Consider the following 26,567-nt stretch of genomic DNA (forward strand, 5'->3'; position numbering starts at 1 on the left):
GGAAACCGTAACACATTGCATCACCTTGGCTTCCTCATCTTCACCATCATGCCTGGGATGCCTCTGGCACAGCTAACAGGCACTCATACCCTGCACTAAGAACTATTTCCAGCTCCCAATTCTTTGTCAGTCATTCCACACCTTACAGGCAGTGCTTCCTGAGAGTGAACCAAGACTTGCCCTACAGCCAGCGAGCCAAGGCATGGCAGCAAATGTTTTTCTCCTCGCAGCAGCTGGCTCGAGTAACTCCTGTCTCTGCTTCTGCCCTCACCCCACTTGCTGACTGATTGTCTGTGAGACAGTGCAGCAACCAGATTGGCAGCCAATCTGAGTTAAAAATAGGCTACTTAAACTGGTGCTGCTGCCAAGAAAAAAAGCAACTCACAAGTATTTATGTCCTCGGCTTTCCACTGCCTACGTGCTCTAACCTGAAATAGGCTCTGCTTATTCTTAGAGTAGGATGTGCAGCTAACTGAACTCCTCTGTTAGAAAGCGTGGACAAGTGAAGGATCAGGGCAGGTCAGGACAGTGTCAACGATGCTATGAAGGGACACCATCATCTGTAAGTTACAGTGGTCTCAGCAGTGCCAGAATTCACATCGACCTTACTTCTCCCCATTGGGCACTATCAGAAAGCACTTCTTTACTTTTCTTTATTCATTTATTTTAAGATCAATGTTACCTTTGTCGTGCTAGATATCCTCTGCATGCTGCTTGCAAACTGATGATTTTGCTTCTGCTGACTCTGTAAAGCCGCTTTGCGCAGTGCCCTCGCCAGGCTGCCTGGATGCTGGTGGCTGCATCGTGCCTCCGCTTCGAGTGCTCCCGCCAGCAGCTCTGGATGAGGTGAGCAGCAAACTGCATCTGCAGAAACCTCCGCCTCTCCACGAAGCCTCGCCAGTGGGTCTGGAGCACAACTGCGGCTTTGCTGAGTACCAGGGGGTCTGGGGATGGTTCGCCTTGCTTTCGGCTCTGATAACTACGCCAGAATCTCTGCAAACACAGCAGGCAGCTCCTTGAAACATGAATGATTTGGGAACTGGAGAGCACCTGCCTCTATGCAAGCTTTCCAGCTCTGTCTCTCCCATGCCCGAATTACCACTCTTCTAGGAGTCAAACTCTGATGGTAAGCTCCTTCCTAGGAGAGGGGAACTGATTTTATGCCTCAGATACACCAGCTACAGCCAGAGCTGTATCTACAGGACTTACAGACTGTAATTTGTGATGAAATTAGGCACCACCACCTACCTGTATGATTACTGCTGCTTGCCTTAAGCTCAGGAACTGCCTCCTGCAGAGCATGCTGCGGAACCAGCGCTGCAGCAGTGTGATCCTGCGCAGTACCTCCTGATGGAGCAGGTCCTGCAGAAGCTGCCGCTCTCGCTCCTTCACAAAAACCTGGAAAAAAAAACACATCAGTCATGAATTACAAAGCCTTTGCCTTCCCCTCTGGGGAGACAAAATGATAACAACAATCATTTGTCCGCACACAGATGAGTTTGAAAGGCTACCTTGTTATAACCTGACCACTGTGACTTGGTCAGAAGAAAACAACAATGTTCCTCACTATTTTGTGTTAACAATATTCAAAGCATCAATTAAGTCATTGGCTTCTTGCAAACAGAATAAAAAATAGTTTCATTAGTTAAAAACATATATGAAGATGTTAATATAACTGTGCACAAATGCAGGCATATCTTTATCTTAAACTGATAAACATTTACCATGGTTCTTCCAACTTGGTAGTTGTCTGGATTGAGTTTTATTTTCCTGAAGAAATCATGGATATTGTGCTTAGACGGGCTGATTCCTTGTGGCAGAAGGACATGGAAATGATTCACAAAATCCTGAAGAAAAAAAAACACACAAGATTGGATTAAATGGGATAGGTACTGCTGTGTCACCTTTTTGCATAAGTAACTTGGATTTGCGCCACTGGGCACATGAAAAAAGATCTGTCAAGGAGCAGAAGGACAGATAGCATTTTATGGACTGGAAAACACCAAGTTTCCTCCGTTTGTGGTTCAAAATTGCATGGAAAACACATCAAAGCAGAGGCCCAGGAACATTCAAACGTCTTTCAGTGTGGGAGGAGAGACTCTGCACAATCTGCAGAGGTCATTTTGAGCAAAAATGCTACAAATTCTCAGGAATGGCCACTACAAAAGGGAGTTACCAGAATCTGCAATACATCACAAGAAAGAGGTTGCTTCAATCGTTGCTGCTGTGAGGACTCAGAGAGCAGAGGTATCAGATGAGTGATCCTCCCAAGTAAGGTTGGGATTCATTCTTATGGCAAAAAAAAAACCCTAAGCAGTCCTCCTTTCTTAACAGCTGCTGCACGGACATGACATCTGGCTGAAAGGAGCTGCCAGCAGGAAACAAATCAGCAACAGCAAATCATGAAAGAACTGACATGTGCACAAAAGCTGGCAAAAATATGGAAAAGCAAAAAAAAGAGAAGCTGGCTAACTCCTGAGTGATTTAGAGGATCCCCATCAGCCTCCTGATGGGATGCAGCCAGTGGCAAAACAACAGGGAGAATGCTGCTCCCAAAGAAACAAAGGAAACGAGCATCGAAAAGCAGCTCAATGGCCAACGGTAGGCTTAAACGTAAGAGAAGGGACTTTGTCACTTGTCTGGGTCACACTGAGGAGGTGTCTCCTACAAAACATTCATAAAGCTTTTAATATTGATCTAAAGGAACCCATATCTTAACTCTTACATTTTGTTGACCTGGCCTGTTACAGCTCAGACAGGGATCAGCCATCATTAGTCTGAACTTCTCATTATCACTCTGAAGGGATATACATTTGTCTAAGTGATTTTGCATACATTATGAAAAAATACTGCATGCATTATGAAAAAAACACTGCTTTTGTTCAAAAACCATAAAGTTATCTGCAGAAGGACTTGTAGCCTTTGTTCTAGAGCAGCTTGCAATAACTCAGGCGTAGCAAAACAGCCCATGACTACTCCCTTCCCAATGTCATCCAATTACATCCACTGCCTTGCACAAGCCATAAATTCATTACTTTGTAAAACACAAATATACTTACAAGCTAGCAACACTCAGACAACTGTGATAGTGATGATAAAAGTGGTGAAAGACTGAAAATGTTTAGCCAACCTGGAAAGAGTACTTGCAGCTGTATCCTGACTGGCGAATCCGAACAGTCTCCAGCATGCCCGTGTACCGCAGCTGTCTGAGCACCAGGCTATCGCTGAACCGCAGGGGCAGCTGGAAGGGAAAAATATTTACAGCCAATATTTCCTTGAACTCCAAGCACTTGGTGAAACTTCTAAACATGCAAATGGGTCAATGGTTTCAGCACATGTAACACATCTGCATCACATGCACGTTGGCAACGATGTTGAGAGGGAATGTGGGTTTCCAGGAACCACACTAATACCACCAGGGTTGAATCCTCTGTGTTTCCGAAGAGCCATCAGATGGAGACTTTCAAACATCTAATTAGACGGAAAGCTACCGCAAAGGTTTTATGGATCTGCTGAACTGAATAAAAAAGATCCCCTCAACGGCATAGCCAACGAGTAAGGTAAGATTGTGCGTAATGAAACAATCTGCTCGGCATAAAGCTTCACCTCGTATTTTTAAATGTCTGGATAAGACTCCAAAGGACTAATGTAAAAAAAAAATGTTTCTACAGCCTTGTTTTTAAATTAAGGATCCTTATCCCATGAGACAAATGAGTCTCTACATCATATTTCTCGAATTTGGCTTTATCTCTGAATCAGCCTGAATAACATGGATTATTCTGAAAAAAATGTGCTTTTACAAATAATTTAAAAAAAAAAAAGCATTAGAGTTCAGTAGGGGCACAAATGAATTCACAAATCTGTAAATTTCTATTACAGGTGGCAGAAGCTTCAGAGGAGTCAGATTGGTTTACTAAAGATTTTTCATCTAGGTGTTTCTATTACAAGAAAAGACAGTGCACTTTATCAAGAGCGATCCTACACCCAAGTGATAATGTCCATGCTTTCCATTACTAAGGTACAAATACCTTATAAATCCAACTTGATTTTGAGCTTTCATTTCTTTTTTTTTTTTCAATTACACACTTACAAAATATTTTTAAAATTTTTATTTTTAAACAGGAGATCAGGAACTAAAGACCAACTCTAGTCAATTTCACTATTTGCTTCCAAACCCAGTAGCTATGCTGCAGAAGGATCTCTATTTCCAAAACATTACAAGTTTGGGTTGTTATCTCCAAACAGTGACAGAAGGAATCAGTTACGCACAAACAAACACCGAGAGCGGGTTTTGCAATCACACCCTTCACAGCACTGATCTTACAGGTCAGGGTTTACCTTTTCAGCATTGGATCGAATGCACTTGACAAAATAAGGCTCTGCCTGGCCAAGAGTCTCCATCAGCTTGTTGAGCGATGCCTGCAATAGAGGAGACATCTTCAGTTGGGAAACAGAGAAGGGAACATAAAGAATAATGAAAAACCAGGCACTTATGTCAGAAAACAAAATTTTGAACTAATGATGAGTAAACCACGCAGATAGGAAATTGTTCTCTGAAACAAGCATCTCAGATGTGCTACAACTTGGCTGCTTTTGTCTTTGTACCCAACAAATTAGCAACAGGGAAATACAACCCTGTTTGTTCAGGGCTCCTGCAGAAGCCAGGACGGCACTCACAGCACTACACTGGGCAGAAATGTATTTTGAGACCCCCAGTTTGACATTTCTGAATCTGCCACTGGATCCCAAAGTCACCTCCTGCTCCGCACCAGTAAGCCACGTACAGGTATTGAGTGGGTGCTCCAAGATAATGACCTAACCCTTTTGTACCCAATGGTTGCTGATGTCTTTAAAAGACAAAGAGAATTTTCAGCTGTCAAAAATTATTCCACTTCTTAATTCTGAGAACATCATTACTGGCCTAGAAAGAAATTCTCTTAATGATAGTTCTGGAACAGGAAGTCAACCTGACTGCTTGCCGAAATAACCGCTTTCTAGAGCTTGCCTGCCCCGTTCTTCCTGATTGAACTCCCATTCTGTCAAATAACTGGATTTACAATGATTTTTAAAGTTGCAAACCCTAAAAACTTCATAGGCTGCTTTGACATGAAAGTAGTTTCAAAGCTGGCATACTCCTGGCCATACTTGTCTGCTGAAAAATACAGCTGTGATCACCGAGAATCAAGGTTTTGCCAGCTTCCCATTTCTGACACTGAGATTTCATGGCATTTTCATTTCCCTTAATTTCTGTGCAATTATTAAAAGCGTAGACCATGAAAGTGAATTGGTATTGGTATCACTGCTTCATACAACCCCTTCAGTGGGATGTCATCCCAAGTTATGCCTCTGACTTGCAAAAACGCAACAAAGCACAAGCTCTCTGAAATAACAACACATTGACCGCCTTAGATCAGAGCACACACAGTCACTGAGTCATTCTGCGGCTGGACCAACTCCTTGACTGCATTCTGCATTTTATTTTTTTTATGTGCCCTGTAAATGCTTTGGATGTCTCTAATTGCAGAGCACTTTACTGATGTGGTATTAATAACGTGCTCCGGAGTTGATTACTCACAGCAATGACCCGATTTTAATAGCATCTAAAACTCAGTTATTTAAAGGGTATTCTGTTGTGTATTTACTATATGCAGCTACAAATTTATGAATATACATGGTCATAAACCTGTGTGCACAAGTGCATAATATTAGCAAGATGCATGTTGTCTAAAGACTGGCTTGCAGAAAGCCTTTTATTCTACTTCTGATCATTTTAAAGCCACCCTTATGGGAAGCCTTTCATGTTAATAAATGTTTATCTGCATGCAGCATCTGGGGAAGAGGAACTGGTGAAGCACACACGTGTGGTGCAGCTGAGCCCCCGGTTATGCCAAACACCAAACAGCCCCCCCGCTCCCATCCCAGGGAGGCTGCGATGCCGCAGACCTCAGCGGGGGTGGGCGTGTTCCTGGATTTCTGCCTCTGGGTGTCTTTTGCGGAAGGTAGATTGGAAAAAAAAAAAATCAATTTCTATTAAGAAATAACCAGCAGCGACGTACATGGGTGGTGCTGGGAATTGCAGCAGAGCGCGGTGTTTCCGTCCCATCGGCAGCCACCGCCACACCGTGCGTGGCAGATGGTCCCCCCGCCGCATGCCCCCTGCCGCCATCTGGCCTGCCCCGAGCATCGGGAGCATCGGGAATCCGTAAGGCACAGGCGGGGTCCACGGATTAACTCCCTGCCCTGCTCCTTTGTCCGCTGTCCGCAAAACCTCCTTGGCTCATGCTCTCGCACTGCTGGGACTCAGCCTTGCAGGGTGCGATTCGTCATTTCTGCATCACCCTGCGCAAGCAAGAGCAGCCTCCTTTTGCCAGGGAAAAACACCTGAAAGCCGGGTAACAGGGAAGCCTGTACAAATCCCTGTCCTTCCGTTTAGTTTTTTTACCAAGAAAGCCATCAGTGTCCACTAAATACAGGCAGCAATGACTCAGAGCTATTTTGCCCATAGCGCAGCATAACTTAAGGCATGGTTAAAATCAATACGAGACAGCGCAGCTGCAAGCTCCCTGTCCAGGCATTAGCCACAAGGCAGCATTTATCTGAAAAACAAAACAAAACAAAAACCCCATGATAGGAAACATTTGTATTTCCTGTCTGTGACCCAGTTGCATGCTCTGCAATTTTATTAGCGTGCTCTTGATAAAAAGCTATGTGGCAGGCTTGCACCAGGCTGGTCTCTAGAGAAAATACTTCTCCCTTACGAGTGTTAAATGAAATTAGGGCTGGAGCGCCCAGCATTTTTCTAAAAGGAGAAGCAGGCAGTAACACCAGAAGCCAGCACACTGCCTCCGACTTAAATATGGTTTCATTCATTTAAATAAAAGAGGATGTGTTGTAGGCACAGCTCCTACGTTGTCAAGTCACTGCTGGGGAATGTCAGAAAGCATATTTGCTATTTGAAGGCTCTGCTTTGCTGCACAGGAGAAAGGGGGAATCTTCATGGTGTTCAGAGCTCTGTAATTTTTATGTGCTGGAAAATATATCGGAATCTCAATCCTGCACCCTGGTGCTTTTCCACATTTCCTTGGAACGATGAATGGGTTTCAGGAAGACATCCTCACTTCAGCTCCCCCATGTATGTATTAATTATGTATGACTTAAACTCTGCAGACATTTATTTTAACCAGCATACCATTAGACTAGACTAAGCTTAATATATATATATACAGATGTGCATTCTGCGTATTATATATACACAGATATACATACATATATATATATATATTAAATTACTTAATCTTACCCAGATCTATGCATGGAGACTTTCTAAAAATGACTCACTTCTCAAAAAGAAAAAGAAAAGTAGAAAAACAAGCCAGACTTCCTTAGAAAATGATTTTTAACTGAAATGCTGCTTTCTAATATTACCACATGCTCGTGCATGTGTCTTGTACCAATTTCCAAGCCCTGATGCACATTTCTGAGAATTATTTTAGCTGCAGCTATTCCCAGGGAAGGCTGGCTGGCACACAGCACTGCCAACACAACAAATGCTGTATTGATCCCTCCTCTGAATTCCTCTGCGTGCCTTGAGATAATGCAGCAATATTTTGACCTTTCTGCACCTATTAAAATTCACATTCTGGCTGACTTGAAAACAGATTGAATTTCAGATGCTGAATGCAAGTAAAAGAACACTTTAAAATGTCATTGCAGATTTTTACTAGATTTCTAGATACAGCAGAGCAAACACCACGATGTGATTGCCTTGAGAGCAAGGCACCAGAGAAGAGGGCATGCGAGCACACAGAGCTACATGCTACATGCATCAGTTTGGTCGGGTATGTCACTACAAGGGCACTTAAAAAATCGCAGACATGAAGGAGACCAGAATCAATCCACCCCAACACAATGCTTTCCCTGCTGCTTTGCCCACTGATTTTACACAGATGTGACTGCCTTTCTCCCAGCCACCTTCTGCAGCAGATTAAATTCTGTTCTGCAGCTCATCCTCATGTCTCACCAATGCTGTCTTGGCACATCACCCCCCTGCTCATCACAACACCTGCCATAACTTGCTTCTCTTCATTTCCATCATTTGGACAAATGCAAGGCGCTGCACTCCATCCCAGCTTCCCCAAACCCCATCTTTAGCTGAATTAATGTCCTAAACAAATAGTGGTGAAGATGGGACTGCACTGTGCCTGCAAGTGCTCCTGTGGGGAGCCAGAGCAGGTATCTGCCTATTATTCAAAACCACACAGGGTGCTGCATTACCTGGAACTGGGCACTGATGCTGGGTGGTTTCTTCTTCTTATGGAGATGGAGAAGGGATTTTGTAATGCGGTCATGCAGCGTTAGGTTGGTCAGGTGCTTCAGAGATTTCACGTCCAGCAGGTGCTGCAGAAGAGAGGGGCTTAGTTTGTTCTTTATAAATAAAACTAGGTCTTACCGCCATGCTATGCCCCCCTTCATACCCTCTGCAGGGCTTCCTTAGGGTAACCACCCTATCCTATTTCATCTCAATGAAAAACATCAAGATCAAGGAACAGCTGAAAACGCCTGCTCTATTTGGTCTCCGAGGACTTGCCAAGGGCATTTCTGACCATGTGAATTTTGGCTTTCTGACCCACTAACGTGCAGTTGCAGACAAACATAAATACATCGCTGGAAAGCTGACCCTGTGTTGATTATTTTCACGGCATGTTAACAACAGTCTTGAATTGTGGCCACTGCAAATAATTCATCACACGCATATAGAAAATGAGACATCAGCCATAATTAGCAAGCCCGGGGGCTTCATTCCTTTGAACAGGAAACCATGGATGGAAACCACGTGCTTGCCAGCAGGGCACAAGTATCTCCTCTTTGAATAAGTGTGGGGGTATGAGAAAGTCCACAGGAGGACTGGGCTTGCCTGAAATGCACATTGTGCAAGAACTAGCAGAGAAGTTCACTTGAGTGAGCCAGAACCATGAAGGCATCAGCCCACAAAACCTACTGAAAGCCTCTTTCCTTGTAACTGCTATGAAACAGTTGCTTCATCACACCCAATTCATTCACTATTAATGAAGAGTTCATTTATTAACTGCTTCTGTGTCTCTCCTGGTGCAATTTGCATGTAGGAAAATAAAACTAAATTTTGTTCCTTCTCATCCTTTTGGAGAGGCAGAAATCAAAACTGAGAACAAAGGGCAGCCAGTGTCAGTGCTTTGGGCTAACAGAAGACGGAGGTGGACCGAAAACTATTTCATAACTGCACAATCTGTAATGTCAATCAAAGGAGTAAAGGAGTAATATCTGCCTGCGTAGAAGTTACATGGGTCTTAGTACAAGGATGCTCTGGTCTGGGCTGCACCAAGCCTGCCAGGGCAATTTGTGCCGAGCCGCTCTTTTTATCCAGAGATCATTTAGTAATGGGCAAGACAGAAGTTTTGGGCACATATTAGTCCTGCTTGAAGCTGTAGCCTGCTTCATTCTGCCATTATCCTGAGCCCTCTGCAAGTAAAATCCTTATCAGAAGCCAGGCAGTGACCACAAAAACCATTATTCTTCCAGTTAAAACAGATTTCTCAGCATCTCTTGTCTTACAGTACAGTAAATGCAGCCAAAGTGGAGGGAACCTGAGAATTAGACAAGCTATTAAAAGATTACGGGGACTCTAAGTCACACACAGCATGCAGCCATGCTGTAGGGTAGGGTGGAAATTTTGAGATTTTCTTCAGACAAAACTGGGTAGGCCTCATGGAAACAACTTTGTCTGTCAGGTACCAGCCATCTTGCATAACCTACTTGCTCATTTTAGAGATTTAATTATCAAATTTCCCCAGCATGTACATACTCCTCCCTCAGGAGGAAAAAAGGAGCCTGAGCAGGTCAGAGAAAGGAGGGTGTGAGTGCTCACACAGTCCTCTCCCAGCAGAAATCAGAAATCCTTCGGTTTTACAGAAATTAAAGAACTCTGAACAGAGCAAAACAGAGCAGAGATGATGATGGTCCTGAAAGCAGCCACAGCCACCTTCCTTACACACACATAAGCATCTCAACACTGTACCTACAGCCTTAACCCAGGGACTGGCAAGGTCAAAACGTTGCTTCTCTCTCACCTTTGGGAGACTGGGTTTGGCTTTGAAGTTCTTATTTCGCCTGGGGAGATAATAAATGGCTCAGATTAATCCATGTTGCAACTGCAGAAGAGCGTGTATGGTTACCATTGCGGTATTACAATAGGACAGCTCAACTTCTACCATTTAGAAATAATTTTTTTCTTTTTTCTTTACTGTGACACTGTACAAGCAATAACAGAAGATTCAGAAAAATACAAGTTTCTGAAACAAGCCCTTCAAAATCCCCTTTAGAAACTCCTTCCTACAACCTGCACTGAAATGAGGTTCCTTCCGCAAGCTGCAAACTAGTTTTCCAAATTTATCTCCACAGCTTGGAGAGGAAGGCATTCAATTAAAGCAAACTGTTACATCAGGAACGAAGGGCTGACTGGTAATTTGGGTAGAACAGGGAGCGGCATCACAGAACAACTGACCACCCTGCTTTCTCATGCCGCATGTTACCTCCAGGCACCCTGGTGATATTTTCTGAAACTTCTGATGAGGCTGTAGCCTGATTCATCAACATCATTTCCACATCTCATTTGTAATGGAAACTTTGATATCATGTTAAAAAATGTTACTGCATAACATCACTGTCATCTCTTTAGACTGGTTTAACAAGACTCATCCCTTCTCTTGCTTCCCCGTACCACCTTCCTGTGTCTGTCATTATAAATGGACGATAAGAAATGAATAAATCAGACGCATAAAACATACCAGGGTCGCTCTGACCCAACTGTGTCCAAGTCCACTCGAAACTTGAATTTTTTGTTGTTGTTGTTTTGGCTATTTACATTCCTCTTATTACCCATACTACTCACTATACTCTAGAAATAAAGCCAAAATCCACTCCTTTTGTACTAACATGAGAATGCCGTGGGCTCTTTCCAGCAGCTTGCTGTTGGTTGTGTTCACGAATATCCCATCTTTGTCTAGGAAGGAGCTGGGGCTGGCGAGCCTGCTGTGCCTCATCCCCATCCGGCCATTCCAGCCGACTGCGTAGGCATCCCTGAAACGCCAAACAGGGCAGTCAATGCAGGTTTAGGAACATATATAAAAGGTGGTTCTAGGACAGAAAAAAGCTTTCGGAGCATTCACTTAGTAACCACCACCGCTTTCTAAAGTGGAAGATCATAAAATTAACAACAATAGAAAATGACAGTCACCGATTTATTCTTTTCACCATTTGTTCACTCCCAAATGATGAGGTCGCGATGCCAGATGCAGCATGTGAAGTGACTGACTAGTTAAGCATTTTCCAAAACTCAAGTATTCATAAAAGGATCTATCTGTCAACAGGATAACTTCCTGTGCTCTATGCCAGAATGCTTGGCTCTGCAGATACTCTGGTGGCCCGAAGAATACGAGGCTATGACCTCTGCTTAGCAGCCTTGCTGTCATTAATAGCATTCACTACTTTAGATGCTGCTGCTGCTGACCCTGTCTTTTCTAATTCATGCAGTACTTTCACTATGAAAAGAAAAAGAAAATAGCATTTGCAATAAACTAATTGTTCTCCAGAAGCTGAGGATGTCAGTCCCAGCAGGACAGAGGGGTCAGCCCGGAATCGCTCAGTGGTACCCGACTGTGAAACCATCACGCCACCCACTCACCCAGTTCGTTCCTCTCTGCCGTGGAGCTGAGACATGCTGGTACCCAGGAACGCTCCCCTGGCAGCCCTGGCTCGCAGCAGGACTGAAGGGGATGGCGAGAGGAACCAAATTCCTCCCTTGGAGGAAGGGAAAGCCTTGACAAAGCTTCATGTCAAGGAAAATAACTTCAAGGGTTGCGGAGGCCAAGAGGAGCCTCCCTCCAGTGCCTGGGGTTACACAAAGCCTCTCCCTGGGCTGCAATACTTTGTTTGTTTTTGTAATTCTGTACCAGCCTTGCAGAAACCGCCACATGAAATAATGCTGTAAGCTGGTCTAAGGAGGGATGTGGGGTCTGCAAGACCCCTGGAGATACAGGAATAGGAAGAGACCCAGCACACGGAGGACACCAGTAATGCAGCCTCAGTTTTCTGGTTATGAAGATGCTGATGGACATGTTGATTTAAATGGGGTCTCGGGCATCACTTCTGAGATCTAGCAATGAAGCAGTTATTTGCCTTCAAGTCTTGTTTTGAAGGAAGGGGAAATATCATCAAGTGCCACATGGAAAGAAGAAATTAAGCAGGTAAAGTTGTTAATTCAGCCAGCTCAAAGCCTATAGCCAGATCCTTGGAGCAACATAATATTGAAGTCCAAGTCCCCTTATTACCTTGCCGCAGTGCTTTTAAAACTCCTTCCTAGTTCCATTAAATCTTTATTTTGACATGTACTGCTATTAAAAGAAAGGATGAATCACAGCAAAGCAAACCTGTGATGGAGCACTCAAGGATCTGCTTTTTTTTTTTTTTTAAGCGTCCCATTCAATGCAAGGAAGGCCAGTGAGAAGCTTTAATGACCAAGTGATGTCTCCAGGCCACCTTCTTTACCTTCACAACTAAGGTCCCCAAAGCCTCCTGCTTGCAGGGAAAAAACATTACCAGTTGACCAGTTCCCCTAAACCTCAATGGCCACTTTTGGGATCTACAACCTGTCATTAATTTGGCCAACCATAACATACTCTCTAGCTTAAGACAGGTTGTAGTTATACGGACTCTGAATGAGGCTAAAAAAAGAAAACCCTAGGAATTTCCATGAAGTTTAAAAAAAACAGAGGAGAGAACAACCCTCTTTATTATGGACACTTTGGGACAAATCCACACAGTGACCAGCGCAGCTGTCTTGGTGCTTGGGAAGGCAATCATCTCACCGGGCAGAACCAACTGTTTCAAGGTGGACTGATCAACACCTGCCTCCCCGCATGCTGTGCAGACATCAAGGAACTTAAAACGGCTTCTGCTGCACAAAAACAGACAGCCCAAGCGCTTCTGGTTAGCGATGGCATGGCTTTCATTACTCGGTGGCCGTTGGAGGCACTTCCAAGGCATGCCGGCTCCCCGATGCTCTGCTGAAGCCTGGTTTCCTCCCGCTGACGTCGCAGCATGTGTGAACCACACGGCCACTTTCTTCCAAGGAGATCAGAAGAGAGAGCAAGGCTCGCTAAGCCCTCCCCATGACTTCCTGCATGATGTCATGCCTGAAATTTGCTTTTAGACGAGAGCCCGGGGCTATCCTGTGGGTTGGATGTACAAGGCAGACTTATCAGCCACCACATGATAATGAGATGTCTTTAAAAGAGGACTCCTCTGCTTAATTTAGCTCTGTAAATCACTCACCTGCTTATCTGTTGGGAAGTATTAGGAAGCTACAACTCTGCACTTCTGAAATGAGGGCTAATCAATCAGCAGGGCTGTTAAAGTAAATCTCTTTTCTATAGGTGTTACCTTTATCTCTGTAGTTAGCCCCTCTTTTCCGACAAGTGCAATTTAAACAAAAAACCTGCTTTTACAAAGTGTAATTCACACCACTTCAGATCAAAACTACCCACAATAAAAGGTATTAAAGTGACGTGCCTACTCCAAAAACCCATTCTGGATTTTAAAGATATCTTGACACATCACACTCTGGTTTGCACTTTCAGATGGAAAGGGCACAGACGATGACTGGGGACTGGTCACTCATGATGCCCAAGGCTGCATCACCCAAGGATGCCAAGATTATGGCCCATACCGCTGAACCACCTCACCGGGAGAAACATAGGCGTTACAACGCCCTTAAAAATACATTTTCTGCCAGTCACTGCAAACGTGTCTGTCAAAGGAATAAATGTCTGTCCTGACTATTGTTAGGATACAACTTCTCAGGATGAAGGAAGGAAGACACGGAAGGCACAGCAGTTGCTACCCTTGATCCTGGCTGTTCAAGGGAACTTGTGGGCTGTGCTGGCTTGTTTTAAGCCAAATAAATACAGCTGACCACAGACTGAACTCCACAGCGAGTAGTAAACAAATACATCCTCCTTGTTCCCTGGGACAGTAGGAGTTCCCCGGCCTTTACAAGATGTGCTATCAACATCTCCAGATAATTAAAATGTTTTGGGCTATGAAAATACTGCCACACTGACAGGCCCTGAAGTTGGAGCTGTACAACCTGAAAAGCCCCGTCTTACTCCAGAGACGTGATCCAAGCACCAACATCACATCTGAAGGCTTTCTTCCAATAAGCATCCTCCTTCAGACTGCTGCGAGATTGCAGCTAGAGAAACTGCAGAACGCCTCTTATCTACCCAAGATCTTCACAGCGACAAAGTTTCATGTTACATCACATTTAGGGAAACCTGTGCAACCAGAGAAGCTAGAAAGAGAGAACCATCATTTCTGGAGACAACAACCTTCTCTGCTTCAAATGCTGCCATACGCCTGCTCTATGTAACCCAACGGATCAGATCTGTAGCAGCAGGAAAAACAAAAGGAGAGGTGGGAAAGACTAGCATAAGGAAAGACAAGGTAGTAATCTCCTTTCCACCAGAGGATGAGATTGTTTTCGAAAGCAGGATTTCTGCACAAAGCCATGAAGTGTCACAAATTTGCAGGGATGGATTGAATTCCTAAAGGATCACGTATCAGCTTTACAGCTGCACATCCTCTACCAGCCTGCCTTGCTCCCTGTAGAAAAGGTGTTACTCTGCAGCAAGACGTTCCTGTCTGAATGGCTCAGTCCTTTTAGGTAACAACTTCACAGAAATAGCATCCTCTTTGGCCACAAAATAAGCCAACTTGTTGTTTGAGAATATTCAGTGCTCCTTCAGCAGGGTGCCGTGCATGATCAGCAGTATGCTCATACCACCTCTCTCAAAGGGAAGAAATTCAGGGAAATTCCGAGGGCATGTGTTCAACAAAACAGACAAACAAAAACAGACAATAAAAGGCCCTTTTGTTCCCCTAGATATTCTTGCTTTTCTGTAATTTCTATCTTGGCCATTTGACATTAAAGTAACTAAACCAGAGATTTCATAAGATATTTGGAGGCTATTTTGTGTCACACACACACAAAAGAAACAATACACTGAGATGCAGGCACCATGGTGTTTGGTGAGCATCCTCTGGACTTGTTCTGTTCTTCTCATGAAACTCAGAGCAGCCATGAAGGCACACCTGGATGTCCGCAGCTCCAAGCAATCAAGATGCTCAGTAAACTATTTAATTATTTTTTCCTTGATATTGGCACTTCTCTTTTTTTTTTTTGCATGCTTCTTACCACCTTGTACATCAGACCCCCTACAACTTCTGCCTTGTGACCGAGGAAAGTTGCTTTCTGTGCCTGCTGTTAAGTCACATAAAGATATTTCGCTATGACCACATGGCAGCACGAGAATGAAGAGAAGACAAAATTAATAAGCATGCTGGGAGAAACATTAATACAGTCATTTGTAACAACCGATAGTGCTCTCCCATCTGACATTTCCATGCGTGGCAATGTAAAAGCAAAGAGACTTACCGCTGGGTCCTCTCGTTGATGGTATTGACTCCCTGGAGATCTGAGAGCGGTGTTCGTGGGCTTTTCCGGGTAATACCTAAAGCAGCACATCAAGAGAGAAGTTTCTACCTGGCTCTTCACCAGAATGCAATTAGCAGAGCCATAGCTTAGTGTTGACTACAGCGAGGAGGAGTATGTACGTGTCATGGCACATGCTGGGCATACAAACAAGGGTGCCAAGGATGCTGACATACCCTTCATCTACTACATCGTACCTCTCTGCCCCCGAGTCATCATCCTTATGAGTAACACTGTTTGCTCAAGCATATTGCTTTCCCTCCCACATACGCACCTCATGTTAGGGACACGTTGTCCTGGCTTGTAAGCAAAAGGGGTGAAGGAAGCACTGCTGTGACGCTGGGGACTGGCCACCCATTTCCTGCACGTCCAAAATACTCCTAAACAGTAACACAAGGTCCCCACTGCCCATGGGACAGCGTGGTTGCTTACACAGGCAAAATACCTGCCTATAAATACGGTGCTTGGAGAAAGATGGGTATTCAGATCACTGCAGGGAAATGGTAATATTTTTCCTTGTATGCTTCTTCCCCTCTTGCAGATAAATGGGTATGGATGTGCACAGCAAGTCGTGCTGCGCGAGGAGATGTTACTGAGCTATATCCTTTGACAGGGGTAGTTTTAGAGCACCATACATAAGAAATAGCCAAGGAAGCCATCACGCACGGCTACAGAAGCAGATGTTTCGTCTGTTACCTTCCCCAAAGTGAAAATGTTTTGTAACCAAGCATTTACAATGACAGAAGGCAATTTCTGTAGAAAACAAAACACCTTTCAAGTCACTAAACTACAGATATTTAAAGACCCACAAAGCTTGGATTTGACAAGAAAACAGCCAAGCAATTTTTAACTGTCTTGAAATCTCTGTTGTGAGACAGGAAACATTGTAGCACTCGTTTAAACACAAGAAAAGTGTATATTCCTTTACCCTGACACTTCTCTAGTGGGACAAAACTGGAGAAAAAAAAAATTAAACAGAAAAGAAGTCTAAAATATAGTTTGTAGCTGAATAGGAAGAAACAATAGCATATTCCCTGCCCAGATTTATCATTTTTCTCTCTCGTACAGCCCAGTTTCTGAGCTAAGAGTTGCCATAGGGATCTTTTCTGAAGCTGAAGACAGAAGTGAGCACACGGAGATTGGAGCCAGCCCCAATCCACTCCTTACAGGCTGGTTCCCAAAGAGAAGCTGAGCTCCCAGCAAACCTCAGCATGCAGCATCCCTCCAACGGGACACCTGCTGGCCTCTTCCACCTCCTGAGACATTATAGTATGGAGCCTGAACACCAGACAGAAAAAAGCTAACAGTACACTTGGTTAATATTACGTCTAAAGGTGCAAGTGTCCAAATATCCTTGAAATCTGAGTGAAAAAAATTGGGACTGTGCTGCCACAGGCCATCTAAAGCTTCCCTTGCTCCAAGGCAGAAACAATTCCTGCTCAGGAGGTTTTGCAGTCTCTAACTGAAGATTTTTCAAAAGCAGGCCAGATAATCTATTCTAGTGCTTAGCTATGCCTAGAGTTTAAAGCTCTCTTTGAAATCTCATTGTTGCAATTTAAGCCATTTTTTCTGTTACATTACTCAACATCAGAGGTGCATTCTTATACCTCTTTCAAGACTTGCATTTCTGTGGTACAAATTGCTTCTTTAGACAGAAACCCAAGAAAAAAAAAAAAAGAAAATAGTCAGAAATCTGCAATAATAAACCTTCAGACTTCTGTTTCTGGGGCCCAAGCCCAGAGAACTGCAATGCCAGCAGAGGAGCAGTGATTCTGCTAGAGGTGGGTGGTTTCAGGCACTGTTTAGGTATCTGTCCTTCTCCTCTTTGAGGACTTTTCCACTATTTGCTGATTTTTTTTCCCTCCTTAAAATACTGTCTTATTATTTTTTGCAGTTACCTTTACAATAGGAAAGCACCTAATGTCTGGCTGTGTCTATTTTTTATATAGCACACACGCCTTGATGCTTGCCCATTAATGCACAGAAAGCTCCTTTAACCTAAAGCACTTCACTTTGCTTGCAGTGTTTAGTGACCCATTCTAGCAATCACAAACAATGAGCTTTCACTGGTACTGCAAATTTTTTTTTCTCTCCTTTTTGGAGCAAACTCTGTCCCCTCCTTCATTCCCCACCAAAGAAATCCCTAAAACAAAAATCCCAAGTCACCATCCAACCAAATAGGTCAGACCAAACTTACGAAGGCAAGGCTGCATCAAAATATCACTGCATCTGCACCCGGCATTGATCAGGAAAAGGGATTTGTTCTTTCAGGCTTCCAGATAATAGCTGCATTAGAACTGCATTGTAATTCTGCCAGCTTTGCACCTTAAGTGACTTTTTGATTAATAAAAGTTACAGTGCACAATGGTACAAGCTGGGTTAAAGAGGCTTGATTTCGACATACAACAAAAAGACTACAGCATGCCACCCCTTGGTTCTCAAAAGCAGACCTAGAGTAGTCAGGCACTGGAACAGGTTGCCCAGAGAAGTGGTGGCATCACCATCCCTGGGGGTGTTCAAGGAGAGGTTGGACCTGGCGCTTAGGGACATAATACATATGGTGATATTGGTAGTAGGGTGATGGTCAAACCAGATGATCATGGAGGTCTCTTCCAACCTTTATGATTCTATGATTCTATACACGCCAAAGCCAAATAAAAGTTGCCATACTGATGTAGCCCCTCTTCTGGGAAACAGAGAGGGCTTCCTATGAATCAGATGATTTTAATCAGATGATTTGTGTATGGCTTACAGAATTATGTAAAATTATTATGGGTTAACAAGTTGTACATACTAATATGCTGCATGCCAAGGAACAATGGTGCGAGTAGGAACAACTCATTCCCTGCACCCAGCTCAGATGCAGGATGATCAATTTTATGTTTCAGGAACAAAATTATTCCCATCTCTAAAACCTATTCCCTTTTCCTCAACTGTAGTTTCAGATATACTGATTTGCCTAAGGGACGTTTTCACTGGGAAGAGCTTTGGACAATGCCCAGTTTGCTCACTGCTTATGAGCATCAACCAGCAGAGACATGGTCTTAAACTGAGATGTCTAACCCCTGGGCATTGTTCTTGAAGACAAGGACACAAAGATACCAGTGAAATGGCCAGCGTGCTCAGGGAGGGGCAAGGCAGGGGCAGACCAGAATGATTTCTAAAAGGAGAACATGAAGTACTCGTTTGTCAGGTCAGCTGCTCTTGGCCAATTCACAAGACCGTGGCAATGTTGCTTGTGGATCCATGTCTTGTTCTTATTTGAGGGACCTGTATCACAAACTGCATGGACTACTAGACTAGTCCGTAATGAACAAGGTTTTAGAGCAGTGAGCTCAACAGCCATATACATATGACTTCCCTGCCTCACATTAATTTAAGACTGTGTTTCAAAGTAGCTCTGTATGAATCCCCTCTTTATTCCCAAGCAAACTGCAAATTAAAAACAACAACAACAAAACAGATTTCCTATACTGCTGAGCTAACCTACACATCTTTACCTGCAGTTAAAATTGCTCAATTGACAATTGCCTTCACTAAGGACACTTAGCACAATGCTACTTCAGAAAATCTATTGCTGTGTTTGCTCCATTGCTTTGTATTTCCTTGTAGTAATAAAAGCAACGGTGGGAAGTTGCAGGAAAAATCACATGGGTAGACAAAAGTCTAAATTAAGAATTAGCATTCTTCCTCTGCTCCCCGAGTGCTGCAGAAAGCAGAAAAGAGAAACCTGATCTGAAGTTTCTAGCAAGAAATTGCACATCTGTGGAGAGTTAACATGCAACTGCTGTACTTACCATGCTCATTTCTGCAGAAACAAACCTCAAAATTTTGCATTCACGCCTAAGTTGCAATGATGGCAAAGTTAGCAACTTGGGCAGAGAATTTGCCCTTGACTGCATATAGCAATGCTGCATTTCTGTAAGCTTTGATATGCAAAATGATGGAAGATAATAATGGCACAAAATCATACATCTAAAGCTGCAAGCACGAAATAATACATCCATATATATATACACATACACATACTTCTGAAGGTTCACCTGTAGGTTTTTGCATCACTCCCTGAAAGCAGTGAGGCCACTCCTAAAATTACATCGTTTCCTATTCTCCGACTGCTAATTACAGGGTCTGCAGCTGGAAGTGGCCTCTCAAGTGATGCAGTGGCACCGTGCTCACGAGCAGCAGGACGTCCCTGCGCAGTGTTATGCCACTGACCGGCCCCGTGCCAGCTCCACAGCACAAGGTTATGCTCAGACTCCCTTCTCCTCCCACCACACAAGTCCAGCCCTGGGAATTAGTAGCGCAGGCAGAAGTGTACGTGTTGTCATGCAGAACTAGTTTATTACATGACAGAGGAGTGAGGAGGCAGAAATGGAGACCAAGTGCATCTTTACCTGCTCATTCTTTTAACATTGCCAAATGCTTTATAAGTAAAAGCCCTTGGAGACCACGTTGGTGCTTTCACAAGCTACCATTATTTTTAGAGTCTGATGAAATTAATGGAGGTGCAATCGAGAAACAAATCAAACCAGAATGAGATCTGTCTGCAAGCCTGAAGTCATATTCAACTGCATCAAGCCACATGCAGAGATATTCCTAATGCATCTGCAGCTCTTTGGGCTTAATATCAGACGTGTGATAACAACAGAACAAGAATACCCCGAGCTTCAGCATCCTGACTTAGGTCAGCAACAGGGAAAGCACTTAGCAAATCCACCCCATGTCTAAAGAGGCATGGGTTTGTGTTTGATTTTACTCTCCAAGCTCTGCCTAATAATTTCCGATGCGCTCAAAATTTCTTGTGGCAACCAGCAGGTTGTCCTGGAAGGCTCCTTGGGTGTTGTCACCCTTTCTATGCCAAATGCACCTGGTTTCCATTTCCTGACGTGTGAGTGTGGTATCAGAGAGAAGGGCGGGATGTGGAGCCTTACTGTACTTCTCCTCCTTGCATCTCTGCAGGATCTCTAAGCTCCTCTGGTGAACTGGGTGATGGAGAAAGCTAAAACTATCCACACTTTTCAAAACCGCACATGGCACTGCATCATCATGCCCTTGGGAAGCAAAATAAAAACAAAAAAACGGAGAGAAGAGAAAGATTACATAAGCAGAAATCAGGAGAGAGTGAAGAACAATGCTGCCAACTGCCCGAGGGACATGAGAGCTCGAGAGCCGCGCGCTTCTTGCGCCCGGATCAGAGCTTCCCTAAATTGCAGCAGTTCGGACCACATGCAGCGAGGACACAATTTAACTTCAGTTACCTCATGACACGGCAGCGGGGCGATGGGGCTGGATGGCATCCCAACTCCAGCACTCCCCAGCGCCGTACGGTCTTTATTAGCCAGAGCACAATAACTTCGTAATTACTCCAAGATTATTTGGACATAAAATAAATGATTACACAAATCTTTGCTTTTATTAACTGCTATTCAAAATCCTTTCCGTGCCTCTGCCAGCTGTTAGCTGTAATTTCCTGCACAGATGCTTCCAGGCACGGCCACCTCAAATTCTCATCTCATCCCAGTTCTGGGCTTTGCTCGGATATTGACAAATAAAGGGAAAAAAGAAATTACTTGTATTAACAAGGATTCGGTATTCCTTAAGGGACATTGACTGGATTGAGGTGGGACTGTTTTTAAGGAGACAGAAACAGTGTTGGGTTGAGGCCAGCAGCTGGAAGAAACCATCTCTGGGAGGACTTTGATGGCCCAGCTCCAGCCCCGTGTTGGAGGAGAGGTTATGCGGGTGCCACACTGCGACCAGGCAGCACCTCTCCGTCGGCGTTCAATTAATTGATCAAGGCAGTCAGAACCCCCCGAGATACATCATGCTCCTGTGTGATGAGGTCACTGAGGAGTTACCTTGTGCCAGCACGTACGGAAGCATTTATACCAATGCATTAAAACATCAGAAAGGACCGAGCTGAACTTTACAGAGGAACACTGTCAAGGGTCGTCCTTCTCCATTAACACCCTTTCTTACTGCTCAGTGGAACCTCCACGATCATTTTTTGCAGTTTAACTTTATTTACCTCATGACAAGACAGCTGGGCGATGGGGCTGGATGGCATCCCAACTCCAGCAAAAAACAAATGGGAAAGCTCGGAGTCCCAATAGCCTGATTTATATGAACAGCACCAACTCTTCTAAGTTTTCACTAGCAAAAGTATTTTTTTTTTGCATAATAAATTCATAGCAATGATATAGCAGACCACAAAATATTGTCAATCAGCCAAATTTCTTTCCTAAAAAGCTTGATAATGTTCCTTTCATCAAAGTTCATTAAAAACAAATCTACTTCCAACGTATAGTTCTTTTGGACTATCTCAATCCTCCCTGATAAATTAAATAATAATAATAACAACATCCAACTATGGAAAGAGTCCACGCTTCAGCTAATTGCATCTGGCCAGATCAAGGAGTGGTTCATTTGCGGAGGGTCAGCAGCACCTTGAGAGCTATCTCTTGGGGAGAAGAAAGCTTGCAGTTATGCTGCTTTGCTGCTATTTGCCTCCAAGTTAACAGGGACAGTCACACAGTCGCTAAAAGCTGCACTACGAGAATATTAGGAGCATGAAAAAGAAAAAGGAGAGCCCCAAAAACACAGCGGGAAGCAAGTGCAGTCATCCCTGCAGCAGCACAGATCTTACAGCACCGCTTGGCACTGCTGGCACAGAGAAGATAACTGAAAGGCTGATGGAAAAAGAAAGCAGAGCAAATTTTGAAAAGCTGCTTATGCACAGGCTACAGATTTTTTTTTCACGAAAATCCCCACTGGGTATTGCAAGCATGACTCGGACAGGCCTTCAGACAGGTAGAAGCAGTGCAGATCAATTTGTGGTGAAGACAAAAGAATACAAAGAGGCTTGAAAAAAAGCAACATGCTTCAGGCATTTTTCTGTTCATTAGTTACACCTGCCCGATGGATTGTAGCAGCAGCAGACAGGGCTTCAGAAACCAAGAGCTGGGCAGCACGCCTTTTAACAAATTGCATAAAATTATAACGCATGCCACACTAGCGTGAATGTACAAGGTTATTTGTGTGAGGTTCTTCTCAGCTAATCCACCATAATTTCAACAAAAGCTCCACATTCACAGGCACTCAGGCATTCAAATCAGGCTAATTAAAGCCAGTAAGGTTTGGTAAAAATAAAATAAACTTAAAACATATGCTGTCTTCAGTTGCCTGCATTTTCCAGAACAATTACCAGGTAAGTTTAGTGCCAAATGACTCTTTAATAATTTATAAATGCCTTCTGCCGTAGGTGCCCCATCCAAAGCGTCATGTTGTGGCTTTTCAACATTATTTTGGGGAGCAGGAGGGTTGATAGTCCTAGACACTGGCCAAGCCTTCTGCTCAACTACGTCTCCTCGAAAGCCTTTTGCTTTGGGATGCTTCTGCAAGACAGATGGGATTTTATACCAGCTACGTCCTCTGCAGAGACCCAGGCACTGTCACTGCCCCTGCTCAGCCATTGCTTGAAGGGGAAGCAAGAGATGTTCTCTGACAAATTAAGGTTTACTTCATCACAGGAATTAAGCTTTAGGCAAACTCTTCCCATTACTTCTGTCTACAGAATGGTGAATTTCCACGACACTTTCCCAGTTCAGGAATTATTCAGTAACATCCTGCATGTGGGCAGAAATTCAGCATATGAATTGTCGGAGGATTATCAGGAAGTTTAATGTGAACCTAATCTATCCGTCATTTTGAGAATTCTTGGTGTTTTTTTTTCTTTTCTGTCTTTTTAACTTTGAAAAAATAGAGGCTTTGAAGCAAAAAGTGGGGCAATGACACTTGAAAGTGGTCCAAATTATCTAAGACAGATAAAATAGCAGCACTGTGTGCCAGAAAAAGCTTGAAATTGACTCAGCATTACCGGGTACTGGTTAGTTGGAAAAAGAAGGTGGTGCAAGAACTGAGTTTTCCAAAATTGTCTGAAAACCTCCTGGACTCTGATTTATATCTATACATTGATCTATATAGACATAAGCAAGTCACTGCCACAAACTCAAGGCTGGGAAGGCAGAAAGCTGGCTATGGAGACAAGCACAGCAAGAGGCAGAGAAAGCAAAGCAGAGCTTGAAACCAGCCGGGGAAGAGCTCTTACTTTCAGAGCTTGAACATATATATATATATATTTATTTCCTTGAACAGCTTGCTGTAGCTCAGCCTGGGATTTGTAAAAGATTAAGAGGTGATGCTAGGAAAATGCAAATTGAGATTTTCAAAGCCAGCTCATTTGAGCGGCCTTTCTCCCAGTGCCAATGAGAAGCTTCAAGAAAGCTCCAGTGCGCAGGGAGGCTGCGGTGTGAAACGTCCCTGCCACCCTCCTTTTGGCATGGCAAAACACCGATGTCGAAGTGCCGCCTTGATGTGCCAGGCAGACACAGGTTCATGAGAAATGTCCTTTCTCATTCCCCTCCGGAGCAGTTTGGGGGAGAGCCTCAATAGCTGAAAGCCGGTTTTGTCTCCTGCTGTTCTTGGTATTTGACCAAGAGGCTGGTATTATTCTCCCCAAACAAGAAAATTATTCTTCCTGCTTGAACAGCTTCCCTATCTATGATTCTTGTCCCTTGGCTCTCCTGACGCACACCTCGCCACGTCTCAAACTGAAAATGAATGGGGCAGCTCTGTGCTTAATTTTAACTCAGCTGACGCTTTCCCTGCTGATGTTCTAATTTCATCATGAATTTCAAGCCCTCTTGTGCGCGGAAATTAATAGTAATAGCTTGTACCCGTCTTTCCAAAATTGCTTTAATGCAGAGAAATGTTCTAAAAGCACAGCCAAGTATTGCCTGCCACAGCATGATGATGCACCATTACTTTCCTTTAATTTAATGCCCCCATGTTCTGCATGAGGACGGATAGGTGGTTCTGCATGACTGCGAAGCAATGAATTTTGCTAGACAAGAGACACGCTCTCTTTCAGCTCAAAGGGTGAACAGCTTGAAAAACTCTAAAGAAGAATTGCGTCCCATTTTCTTCCAGATGTAACCTTAACAGCTAAAGAACTCCTAACTAAAAAGAATTTGCCTTATTTGCTGAATAATTTTTATGCTTCTGTTTGAATCTTTCTGGATTTCCTATGCATGCATTCTACAAAAAAAAAGAAAAGTTGGAGCAGCAATAAAATTAATATCTTTTCTTAGAGTGCTAAAATCCTACTGCAAACACAACTGTAAATGTAACGTTTGGATATCAGCTATCTAAATATTTCTGGTAGTCATTTTTATCTCCTGATAAGTCAGTCTGGCAATTTAAAATATTGTAGTAACATATCAGATCCATGCTGCTGGTGGAAAACATACACTAGAGTCAGGAAATTGGCACACTTACCAGTTTTCTTCTCAATGTGTCGTTTCCCAGCCTCCCTAAAAGCAACCATTGCCCTGAAAAACGCCCTGAGGACTGCCCATCGGAACACAGCCACCGGGTCAATCCCTATCATCCCACAGATAAAGGCGTTTTTGCTGCTTCGCAGGAGAGCTACAATGTCTGGACGCATATGATCTGTGTTTTTCTCACGGAAATCCTAGGGAGAAAGAGAAACAAGGAGGAGAAAGGAGTGAAATAAAGAATATCTGCAAGATACATTAAGGAACAGGGCTACTGAGTCATGCTTTTATCTTTTTTTCTGCCTCCATATCAGACACTTCTTTATCTCCAGAGAATAAATGTTTTATTCCAAGGCACTGTCCCTGAAGCATCTCAGAGATGATGCTTAAGTTTCTCATGTGTAATTATTGCATCAAAAGCATGATTACAGATTTGCAATTGTAAACACCAATGCAGTTTCTTATACAAGTTCATCTTCCCATCAAAAATCCTTCTGCTAAAAACTCAGTTGGCATGCAGGTAAATGGGATCAACTTTGAAAACATTTGCATGGGATTTTAACATTACCTGCATCACTGAGATGATGAGACCTGTGCTCACATAACCTCTATGCTCTAAGGCTAATGATGAAACTGTAAAAGACATTACGTTCTCTAGATGAACCAAGCCCAAAAATGCTACCATACACCAAATTTCAATGCATTGCTGGGATGTAGCGTCAGCCTGAGTGCATGTCCTTAATTCTTCTCCAAAATACCAAGAGTTTGCAACATGGAAGAGAACAGGAAGACACAATCCCCACCACCACCTTCCCCTTGCATATTTTAGCCAAGCTTTTCACCAAACACTTCTCTCCCACAGTCTGCTTCTTTTCTCTAGCCAAGTACTCTTCAAAACATCTTTACAGAGCCTTTGGTGCTCTCTATCCCATAACAAGATGCTTTAAATGAAAGCAACCACTGGGGAACAGCTGGGTGACAGACCTTCACTCCATACTTGACTTTGCCTGCATAGTGTTTGATGATGAAAGCTGGCTCCATCACTGCTGGAAATTCAATGTAGGAGTTGCCTTCGTGTTGTCGCTTAAACTTGTCCAGCAGAGTCTGGTTGGTAGCTTGAGGAAAGCTGGAAAGAATTAAAGAGGACAGCTGTAAACACAATGAAAGAACTTCACTTCTTCCTTGACCACAAATATTAAATAGAAATATTCCAAGCCTCCACTTCAGTGCTTGCAGATGCTAAACACACACTGAGTGCTATTTTGTATACTGTCAATGGTTATATACAAATACAAGATATACACGGTGTCTGAAGAACTCTTAATTGACTTAGTAGTGGTCTGAAATCACTTATAAAAGTATAAATAGGCATATATTTATTGAGGGATACTGCACTGTACTCCCCCATTGCATGTAAATTCTTTGAGGTAGCTGCATGTATGTGAAGTTCAGTGTTTCTGTCATTGGTTTTGAGGCTTTGAATGCTAAGTCCTAGGTCTATGGGGAATTCATATGTCAAGGAAATCCTGAGCCATTTTACCTACAAATGCAACTTCAATTACAGGAGCTGGCCAACTGATCCTGGCATAGGAAAGAGGAAGGAAAAAAGAGAGTGTGAGCCCCACCTCTTGATGACAGCAAGTCAA

General features: G+C 43.5%; 1 protein-coding gene across 14 annotated transcripts in view; it reads right to left on the minus strand.

Moving 5' to 3' along the window:
- Positions 1-26,567, minus strand: part of MYO9A (myosin IXA) — a 188,275-nt gene that overhangs the window by 29,462 nt on the left and 132,246 nt on the right. For 13 of the 14 annotated variants that reach the window (XM_067004001.1, XM_067004004.1, XM_067003998.1 and 10 more), the window contains 12 exons: positions 25,906-26,047; positions 24,923-25,118; positions 20,518-20,637; positions 15,527-15,602; positions 10,969-11,112; positions 10,104-10,143; positions 8,275-8,397; positions 4,339-4,419; positions 3,131-3,241; positions 1,725-1,847; positions 1,249-1,398; positions 683-993 (listed from right to left, as the gene is read on the minus strand). In XM_067004001.1, the coding sequence (XP_066860102.1) occupies positions 683-993; positions 1,249-1,398; positions 1,725-1,847; positions 3,131-3,241; positions 4,339-4,419; positions 8,275-8,397; positions 10,104-10,143; positions 10,969-11,112; positions 15,527-15,602; positions 20,518-20,637; positions 24,923-25,118; positions 25,906-26,047 (1,617 nt within the window). The remainder of the gene's footprint in view (positions 1-682; positions 994-1,248; positions 1,399-1,724; positions 1,848-3,130; positions 3,242-4,338; positions 4,420-8,274; positions 8,398-10,103; positions 10,144-10,968; positions 11,113-15,526; positions 15,603-20,517; positions 20,638-24,922; positions 25,119-25,905; positions 26,048-26,567) is intronic. The other variant, XM_067004002.1, reaches the window with a different exon arrangement.

This window comes from Anser cygnoides, chromosome 11 (genome assembly GCF_040182565.1).
Source record: "Anser cygnoides isolate HZ-2024a breed goose chromosome 11, Taihu_goose_T2T_genome, whole genome shotgun sequence".
In the NCBI taxonomy this organism is placed as follows: Eukaryota; Metazoa; Chordata; class Aves; order Anseriformes; family Anatidae; genus Anser; species Anser cygnoides.